Source organism: Trachurus japonicus, chromosome 16 (genome assembly GCF_045865225.1).
Source record: "Trachurus japonicus isolate A0001 chromosome 16, Traja_1.0".
Lineage (NCBI taxonomy): Eukaryota > Metazoa > Chordata > Actinopteri > Carangiformes > Carangidae > Trachurus > Trachurus japonicus.
The window spans coordinates 36,003,562-36,014,660 of record NC_140922.1 but is presented as its reverse complement, the minus strand read 5'-3'; the positions used below and the strand labels follow the sequence as shown (position 1 = coordinate 36,014,660).

General features: G+C 41.9%; 1 protein-coding gene across 1 annotated transcript in view; it reads right to left on the bottom strand.

Moving 5' to 3' along the window:
- LOC146972827 (secretory phospholipase A2 receptor-like) overlaps positions 1–4,430 on the bottom strand; it is a 10,599-nt gene extending 6,169 nt beyond the window's left edge. Inside the window, exon 1 of the mRNA XM_085803268.1 lies at positions 4,400–4,430. Within this exon, the coding sequence (XP_085659394.1) occupies positions 4,400–4,430 (31 nt within the window). The remainder of the gene's footprint in view (positions 1–4,399) is intronic.
- Between the last annotated feature and the right edge of the window lie 6,669 nt (positions 4,431–11,099).

Below are 11,099 nucleotides of genomic sequence, written 5' to 3'. Positions count from 1 at the left end.
ACACCTGTAGACACTCGTAACAACCTTTAACCACGATATTAACCCCTGTAGACAAACCCTTATGAGGCTGATGTAAAACACAACCGGACAGCAGCAAGGAGACGAGTCCTGTTCCCCTCCATCATGATGCAGCTGTCAAAACAGAGACCATCTCAGAACCCAAAGTGTGTCCACATATGGAGTAAAATATAACAGCAGACTTTACATAACGACAAGTATACCTTCAAAAATATAAGACCTTTAACTCGCCACAACAATAAGACAGACAGCCCTGAAAAGAGAATGACAAAATAAAGACATGAGAAAACAGAAGCAGCTTGCATCAGATTAACACTAAGACAATGGATAACAAAGACACCCTTAGCTACAGGTGTGTTATAGAAAGTTCATCAGACTCAGCATACTAGATAACCGAGAATAAAGTTTTTAAGTAGAGAAGTGTAACGTAACCTCAGTCAGTCAGTCAGTCAGTGCTGAGCAGGCCTGATCACCTGGTTGTCTTATATTGGTCCCCCCCCCACCAACTCTCTTCACTCCCCTTCCACCCCACCCCTCCCCCTTCAAACACACAGACACACACACACGCAAAACAAACAGTTTACTGTGGCCGCATTAATGTTGTGTATTAGGTTCCGACCGGGAAATAATACTTTGTGCATGCAGTCCATCTGTCATTTGCATTTCCACCAAGACCCAAGGTCACTGGGGAGACTATGCAAATCAACTATTACAAGGACAATTCTGGGGCAATTTCAAACCTGTGGACACTAGTATTCCTAATATTTTTAGGGTCTGAAAGAAAAGGATTTCGTAGTTTCCTGCAGTACTTGTGTCTGTCCCTGCCATCGCCACTAGCAGCAAATGTAATCGGTAGCACAGCATTTCCACTGGTTTTAGGCTTGTTTACGTTCATCAAAAACTGCATTTTTTCCCCCACATACAGTCATCAGATGTCTTCAACCATACACAGAGGGTTTTGTTCACTAATAAATAATCAAGCAAGCCAACACTGTTTGTTAACGGAGCTGGAATACGAAGTCTCCACCTAGTCTCTACTGCCCAAAACAGTGAGCAATTAAAAAGGAAATATCTAATAGAGATCCTTACTATTTAGACCTAAAATATTAGTGACAGGAACCTGTCCTTTTCTCAAAGGGCACAGGGATAAACCACCCTGCCAGCCACCCTGAGGAAACCCGAAAGCTCCAGGCGGCTGTGAGCTACAGAGGAGGGATCCCTCACCCAGGACGTACAGACGGGACATAGATGTTGTTACAGACACGGAAACCGTTGTATAACACAGAATGTGGGAGACATGGAAATTGTTTTTTAGCCAAGAGACCGCAATAAGTGACAGACACGTTGAAGGCAAGAGCACACCATGGTCACTCGTAACAAGTTTTAAAGCAGAAGTAAGCAGAGATGTTTGTGTTAATATAAAGTCTGGAAATAGTTTTATCTTCCGACAGCAATCACATACTACTATAGAGTATTCTGGTCTGGTCTGAAACACGGGTCTGTCAATGTCACTCTGCTCTGCTGTGAGCCCAGGAGAAAACTTTCTTGTATACTTTCCTTGTAATCCTACTTCAAACTTTATCCAATTGAGGAGAGAGAAGAGGAGAAACGGCATGAAGGGCTGTGTTGTGCCATCCAAGGGATGCGCGGCATGAATGTGGCAGTGACGTAGGTACTAGGACCAATAGATCCAATGACGAGGGTGGGGGCTGCGGCTATCTCCATCGGCTGACAAGAATGTTAGCCAGAATGACCGGGATCGCTTTAGTTCTGCTTTATAAAGCCTCCAGTTGGTTAAGTTGGCGTAAGTAAATTCTGTTACTTGGGACGAAATATTCAAGAAAAAACCCCATCAGCGTTTCCCATTATGAACCACTGCCAAGCGCCCACACACACACTCGGAAAGACACACACACAAGTTGCCTATATCACATGGAATGATTACGGATAACCAAAGGAATTCTTATTAAGCAGCAGTTAGGCAGCGGCTCACATAGGAGGGTCTGGCTGGAGACTGCAAAACTGAATGGCCCTGTCAGGGCTAAATAAAGTGTCCAGCACATGGTTATTGTCCCCGAGCGCTTTTTCGAAATAAAAACTGACGCCCTCCGCTTCCATACTCTCTTCTTTAACCCCCTGTCTTTGAATGAATGACATGAATGAATGAAATGAATGAATGAATGAATGGATGGAATGAATGAAGGCTTTATCTCAAACATGTGAATATCACACTTTGTTGCACTTTGTACGATTACAACTCTTTGTATGTTTAGAAAGGAGTAGGAAGAAAGCATTAGCGTTATTAATCTCCTACCACCTTCTCCACTCAGTACCTTAGTAACTAGTTAATCTTACTTCCTGTGTATCCTCGTGTTGTGTGTTTATTTACATACTCTAAGCACAAACAAACAAACAACAACACCATAACAAGCTCAATGTCAATATAAATCAACTAAATAACAATTAATGACAAAAATATGAGAACCCTATGCCCGTGTCATACCCATCTTCTTCCCTCTTCAACCCATCCCGCTCCCCCCGTCCCTTAACTGACCATTACTTTCCAATTCCAACCTCTCAGAAAACATGACAGTTTACCTACAGGTGAAGGCGTGTCCTTCATCAAGCTGCTTTGTTTGAGTAGGAAAGATGAAGTGATAAGGTTTCATTCAAAAACCGGTTACAGTGAACTCAACACAAACAAGGGTGAGGAATACTTCAATAAACACATCGGATGTGGATAGGTGGTTCCTGAAACGTTGTTTTCAGGAAGTTAAAAGTTTGGTCCTGCAGCCCACTGTCGGCTCTTTGCATTCCATGAGACCCCAATGTCCTGGGGGAGACTATGCAAATCACTATGTCCCGTCTGCTACCAAGCAGGCAAAATGCAAGTCATTATAGCCCTTTTTTTACAACAGTTTTGTCTCTAATGGCTTTTTACCCATTATCATAACAGCATGGACTGAGGAAAAACTCCCAAGAAAACCCTTTAACAGGGAGAAACTGGAGAAACCTCAGGGTGAGCAACAGAGGAGGGATCCCTCACCCAGGACAGCAGACGTGACATAGTGTTGTAGCTTATGTTTGAAAATGATTTATGGGATGTCTGCAATAAATACACAGATGTTATACCTCCCTAAATGTTTTATATTATATATATAGAGGGTTAGGGTTAGCAATATAAAACTACTTTAAAAAGTGCAGCACACAAAAACCCATTACTCTATTACAGTTAGTAATTATTGTAGTATTTGTAGTAGTCGTAATAATACAACTCATGTCGACATTGCTTCTGTGCACGTGGAGGCATCATGTGCCTTCACCTACAGAGGTAGATCACTGCGTGGCATCGCCTTCCTCAGACCACAGCGACATGTAATACACATTTCTTTTAACATGCGTCCATAAACATGTGAGATTATGTTCTCTAAGAGTTTGAGAGAACTGTAAAAAGTGCACAAGCACCTGTCCAGTCACAGTAACGTGAGTAAACGTAGCTACGTCGCTACTTTCCAGTTTATTATCATTATTATCATCACCGATTACATAACACAGCTGACATTGATCTCTTGGTTCACAGTTATTATCAAGAAAAATAACAGCATCTCAAAACAGGCAGTAGCTGTGATGGTACTGTAAACAAACACCACAAACAGGAAATTCATCACCAAGGCTTTTTTCCTCTGGCACACAGCAGTAGTGTTTACATTATCACATGTACCACCTGCAAAAAAACACTCTCTCTGTGTTTCCTCCATCTCTCTGCACCAGCCGCCGCCTGCATCGCCCCCCCTCCCACCCTTTCCCCTGCTGTTAGACCGGCCTCCCCTCCCTTCTCATGGACCAGTCTACCACTCAGTCCTCCCATCGAGCTGACCTGCTCTCCCTGCCCCCCCCCCCCCTCACCAGAGACTGCCTTCATCAACTCCTGCTAACATTTCCATATTTCGCACATTCTGTGACATAAACTGTAAAACTGTTTTCTTGTCTGTAACAACATCTATTGCACGTCTGTCCGTCCTGAGGGATCCCTCCTCTGTTGCTCACCCTGAGGTTTCTCCGATTTTTCCCTGTTAAAAGGGTTTCCATGGAGTTTTTCCTCAGTCGATGTGAGGGTCTAAGGACAGAGGATGTTGTTACGATGCCATGTAAAGCCCTTTGAGACAAACTGTTTTGTAAAACGGGCTATACAAATAAAATTGCCTTGCCTTGCCTTATCCACTAGGTGGCACTGCAGCAACAGAACAGGAACAGCTTCCAGCCTCCCTTCTTCTATGTCTCCCTACTCTCTTCTAGTTCTTGAACCCCCTGTCTCCAACCTATCGCCCCTCCCTACTTCCAACATCTTACTCCTAAACCTCTCCTTCGCCCTTCCACCTACCTGACCTCAGCCATGTCCGGATCCCAACCATCACCCCTAACCCTTAATCCCTGACCTGGGGCCACAACAACAACAAACACTCCAGGATTAACTCTTCACTTCACTACCATCTCCATGGTAACTGATGCTGCTAATGGCTAACCTGGTCTGGAGCAGGTTATGTTCTAGTTTGAGATGGCCAGGTAGAAAAGCTTCGCCTCCTGACCAATCAACCATTGTTAGTGTGACAGTTCGATCAGCTGACAGAGGTTTGTCAGTCCCTCCAATGAAAACTTTAGAATAAAACTTATCTCTGATCTCTCTCTCACACACACATTTGGGGGGAGGATATTAGAAATATATGATTGGTGCCATAATGGAATGTATGGAAATGAAAGAGCTGAGCATTTAACAAGGTTTAATCACTTTGATCCCAAAACCTGGCAAAGATAAACAACTGTTAGACCATCTAAGACCAATCACAATGCTCAACACCGCCTATAAAATAATTAGGTCCAGGACCAGGACAGGACTGGGACCAGGACCAGGGCCGTTGCATGAGTTATGTTATTGTGTTATGCATTTGCATTATCTCTGCTGACTGCCATCATTGGCCTCCAAACATTACAGCATGCTCTTTAGCACCACTTAATGGATGAGAGTGTACACTTCAACAGGTTCTGAAGGAGTTGAGGGTGTGAGTGGTGAAACTGGAAATGGGAGTTACCTATACATGACCCTTATAACACTTTCTGCTGAGCTAGGAGTTTGGGTGCAGTGCAGTTACATAGAATGGCCACAAGGCAAGGATTGAAGAAGGTCGACATCATTGCATGGAAGTCTATGGCAACATCTCTGAATGAGAATAGGTGTAAGGCATTCACAGAGAAGAACACAAGGCCGACAGAATCAAATGCACAGTCAGCAGAGATAAGGCCTCAACAGGAGGGATGGAAAAGTACTGAGACCAGGTTACATGCCCAACAGTATATAAGCCACACATTGATGATATGAAGTCAGTCGCTCTCTTTGCAGTGCACCTCTGTGCACGAAGTTCTGAACTTTATTTGTCTTATCTTTTGCCTATGTATGCGACTGGGGTTCTTTTTCTTTTGCTTTGTTCTGAAGTGAAATGGAGAAGAAAAGTAAAGGCCAAAATAGGACGATATGTTCTATATATGTTTTTCTTCTACACTGAACACACCACCTCTCTGTGATAATATGTGAGACTGTTTCTAGACTTTTCCAGTGCCTTTGACACAATTCAACCTAGTATTCTGAGAGGAAAACTGGAGGAGATGGGTGTAGATCCAACCATCATCTTGTGGGTCTATAACTATCTTACAGAGCGGCCACAGTATGTGAGGCTGGGGAATTGCATGTCAGACACAGTGGTGAGCAGTGTAGGAGTACCACAAGGTACTGTGCTCTCACCTTACCTCTTCACACTTTTCACTGCAGATTTCACATCCACATCTGAATCTTGCCATGTTCAGAAGTACTCTGAGGACACGGCCATAGTGGCATGTGTGAAGAAGGGACAGGAAGATGAATACAGGGACCTGGTGGGGGCGTTCACAGACTGGTGCAACAAGAACAACTTGTTGCTTAATACATCAAAGACCAAAGAAATGATTATTGACTTTGGCAGGTCCAACAGATCCTTACGGCCTGTGACTGTGGATGGGGTGGACATTGAGAGGGTTCAGTCATACAAGTACCTTGGAGTACACCTTGATGACAAGCTGGACTGGTCTGTACACACAAATGATGTGTACAAAAAGACACAAAGCAGGCTCTTCTTTTTAAGAAGACTCAGGTCTTTTGATGTATGTAATGTAATGCTGCGTATGTTTTATCAGTCTGTCATTGCAAGTGTTACATTCTTTGTCTGCTGGGGGTAACAACATCAAGGTCAGGGACAGGAACAGACTAGACAGGCTCATCACAAAATGTAGCTCTGTGATGGGGGAGGGAGTGGAGCTGGTTGAGGCTGTGGTGAAGTGGAGGATGGGGTGTAAGTTGAAGACCATCCTGGGTGACCCCCAACACCCTCTACACAAAACCCTCTCAGGTCAGAGGAGCAGCTGCAGTAAAAGGCTCATCTCCCTGACCTGCAGAACTGAAAGATTTAAGAGATCATTTGTTCCTGCTGCAATCGTTTTATATAACACTTGTTAAAATGTTTTTGGTGTTCATCTTTTTTGTGTCATTGTTGTGTGAGCTACTGGACTAACTTGAATTTCCCTGCTAGGGATGAATAAAGTATTCTCTATCTATCTATCTATCTATCTATCTATCTATCTATCTATCTATCTATCTATCTATCTATCTATCTATCTATCTATCTATCTATCTATCTATCTATCTATCTATCTACCTAATAATAATAAAACCTCTACATTCACATCAGAACTGAACAGGAATTTAATATATTCGTCACTCTGTCCACAGCTCAAACAGCAGTCCTCGAGAGGGGACCATCTTTCATTCCACGGCCTTCAAAACACGACTGGGAGGAACTTCAAAGGAACGTGTACAAATACTACAGACATCTGAAAATCCTGGACCATGTTCACCTTCAGTCTGACCACCAGCACCAACCCTCTAAGGACAGAGGATGTTGTTACGATGCCATGTAAAGCCCTTTGAGACAAACTGTTTGTAAAAACGGGCTATACAAATAAAATTGCCTTGCCTTGCCTTGCCTTCACACAACCGCCCAATTGGGAAACTACTACTAGAAATGCTCGACAGACAACAATATCTGCAGGAAGTAAACTGACAGCTATCAGACACCAAATACTACAGAATGTCTAGTAGATTGTGTGTGCAAAGATTCAGAGCTCTGTGACATTCAGAAGGGTCACAAATAGCCAAAAAGCAATGCTCCTTTCTCTGACCTCATATTAAAGGAGAAATGTTTCAACAGCAATTCTTTAGTAGCTTCCAGATGCTTTGGCCTATCAGGCTGAGTTTTTAGCTAAAGGAGCTGGTGTACGATCAGGAAGTAGGGGAGCTGTGCATAAAGCCAATTGGTAAGTGTCAAAGGTCACAGGGGTCAAACATCAAAGTGAATCCAGCCATTCCTGCTTTTTCTCAACAAAACATACACGCTTTAAGTTATCATCATGAAATATTAATAGGTTGTATATCAGAGAGTCCTCTATCAGAATATTTTGGTCCCGTTGCTCTAGGGGCCCCGGGGGGCCACTTGGCTTTCCCATGCTCCACAGAGTTGGGCGATGGAATAAGGGCCTCACCATGAGTCCACAGGCAAGTTTCAAGTGATTTGGTCGGTTTTTCTATGGAAATGGCGGCCTCAAGGATACAGATGAACTCAGAGTCTGTCAGACTTACAGCGTGAGAGACCCTCTTAGTCAGAAAAGCCGAAATAGACAAAACACATTTCCAAAAGTCGTACAGTTCTAATTTTTTAGTACATGGTTCGGGGGCCCAAGAGAAACGCGTAGATGTGTGTTTGGTCCTGATTGAGCCATTACTTTTCGAGAGGCGGGGCTTCAAACAGCCGCATTCCTCTGTATCCTTGAGGCTGCCGTTTCCATAGAAACCGACCAAATCACTTGAAACTTGGCCTGTGGACTCATGGTGAGGCCCTTATCCATCACCCCGAGACCCAACTCTGTGGGAGCATGGGAAAGCCAAGTGGCCCCCCGGGAGCCCTAGAGCAACGGGACCAAAATATTCTGATAGAGGACTCTCTGATATACAACATATTAATATTTCATGATGATAACTTAAAGCGTGTATGTTTTGTTGAGAAAAAGCAGGAATGGCTGGATTCACTTTGATGTTTGACCCCTGTGACCTTTGACACTTACCAATTGGCTTTATGCACAGCTCCCATATTCCCTGATTGTACACCAGCTCCTTTAGCTAAAAATTCAGCCTGATAGGCCAAAGCATCTGGAAGCTATTAAAGAATTGCTGTTGAACCATTTCTCCTTTAATATGAGGTCAGAGAAAGGAGCAATGGGCCTCATTCACCAATATCTTCTTAAGAACCTTCTTAGATTCTTTCTTAAGTTGTTAACTTAAGAAGTTCCTTAAGAAAACCCTACGTCAGATTCATCAACGCGTTCGTAAGCCTCAGAATTGTTCGCAGCTGTGTTCCTACTTGATGAATGCCATCTCCTCGTAAGTTGAGGGCGTGTGCCAGGTGAGTCTAATTAACATAGGATTAGCATAGGTAACTGCCCCATCAATGCCCGTAAAAGGGCATGAGACTGCAGGGCCGTGTGCACACAGCACCCACAGGCACTGAGCAGAGGAGGTGAAGTGAGAAAGAAAGTTGAAATGCTCAAATGAAAATCTGGGAGGGAGCACCAGACTCCAAACATAAAAAGAACTAAAGTAGTGAAGTGGCGCTACTGCGGCAGGAATGAAACTAAGAAACAAACAAAAGGCTTATATTTAGTTTATATTTTTATATTTATATTTATATTTAGGCTATATTTAGTAGCCAGCAGTGGATGCAGCTCTTCGGGTTGTTATCAGAGAGACCACACTCTCACGTGTGCCATCATAAATATCATCATATTATCATATATTTAAAAAAAATAATAAAAACAGTTGTGTGTAGTAGTGAACACTTAAAAAAAAAAAACTAATATGAATTAAGTGTCTATAATGTTTTTTTTTAAGAAACTGCAATGATTTGTCAATTATTATTATTAATATATAATTATTAAAAACATCATAAAAGATAAGAAAATAATTCTTATTCAAATCATATAATATCATACAACTGCAGAACAAAAGAAAACGCTAAAATCGGTTATTTTTGCAGAAGTCTCAGCACTTAAAAGTGCGCAAGTATACTCCTGACTGTTCGTAGATTTTGTTCTTAGTTAAGAACAAATTCTGGATAAGAAAACATTCATGAATGCCACAATCTTCGTAAAAACTTCATAAGTAGGACTTAAGAACAAATTTGTTCTTAAGAACGGTTCGTGAATGAGGCCCATTGCTTTTTTGGCTATTTGTGACCCTTCTGAATGTCACAGAGCTCTTTGCAACACACAATCTACTAGACATTCTGGACCACATATTAAAATCTCAGCTTCCCTCATCAAAGTCTTTGGTCAAAAAGGTCACAGATCAGCGACCTTTGACACTTGTGAAGGTCGCACGGTTTGAAATTGGCACATGGTGGATGGGCTTAGGCCCCGGACAAATACATTAAACTTTCAGCCTTATAACCCCAAGAATGTGGACGTTATTAGACAAAAGGCTTCTAAATTTAGGCTTTGAAGGCCGAGAAACGAGCCTGGACGGTCAGCGGTGACCCTTCTGGAGGTCCGACAGGTCTGAAATTTTACAGAAACTTTGTCCCTAGTGCTCTAAACAACCTATCAAAATCTCATAAAAGTCTTAGTGATTTATTCAAGGAAACAGGGTCAAAAAGGTTAAATTTAACACTAATCAGTGACCTCTGACCCTTGAATTCATAATAATGTTTTTCAGATAAAAAATAAAATTTAACTCATTGAATTAAAAATTACAATAAATGTGATGTGATGTAGACCAGAAAGATGCTGGTGAAAATTATGAAAAAAAAGAAAGAAGTGAAGCCAAATTTTATGCACTTTATTGTTGAATTTTAACAATATAGCACCGTTTTTTTATTCAATGTTGAAAACAAAAAAGATGTTAAGCAACACACAGGACTAAAAACCCATAGGTGATAATTAAAACGGATTTCAATCATATGTATAAGTCTAACATTTATTTTTGGGCACAAATATGACCTAGCTACTAGTCTAAACTTGTTTAAAATTTGTTGAAAAAGGTGATTTTAGAGGTTTACATTCACCGTAGGAATTTAAGACAGGTCAAGGTTGTCTTAAAGTTAAGAAAAAAGTAAAGAACAAATTTGAGAACTTTGATTTCAAGAATACCATTTGTATTGTCTTGAAATTTCCGACCAAGTCGCGGAGTTTACTTTCACTTTCGTCAACTTACCAACTGGAGCTTTAAGAACGTTTTGTGAATCTGGCCCCAGATCTTTCTTCAGAATATTGATTAAACAGAGCAGCTTTTTGAATGTGGAAGTGGTCTTCACCTGTAGAATCCACAACCCCCCCCCCCCCCCCCCCCCCCCGGTCTGACGTAGCTTCCGACAAGGACGTAATTTATTTATTTATTTATTGATTATTCTGCACCAACACCATGATCACTAAATAAATAAATAAATAAATAAATAAATAACCGAAAGGACGTCCTTGCCGAAAGCTACGTCAGACACAGCAGCATCAGGTTCAATAAAGCTTTAAGGAAAAGTAAAAAAAAAAAAGTTTTCCTCTGCTCACAGCGTCTTTCAGTGCCGCAGCCGGTCGGCTGGATCACTTGCTCTGAGCGTCACATATCCCCGCGAAGGGAACTGCATTGGAATCAACTGAAAGCCGAGCGCGTCAAAACCTGACGAAAAACTGGCACCTAATGAGTCAGGCATGTGACGATGAGGGACAGTGACCGTTCGTAAGGCTGTTGACGCACTGGGAGTGAGAACGTGTTGGATTTGAACTGTTACATGTTAATTTAAATGTTGGAACAAGTACATGAGAGTCATTCTCTTTAATTCCAAATAAATGTTAAAAAGTGAATAAAGACAGAAACATAATTTCAACAACAGAAACATGCAGAAAAATCAAATAAACCCTAATGACTAAATATTTATGATGGATCAATCTGTAGAGAA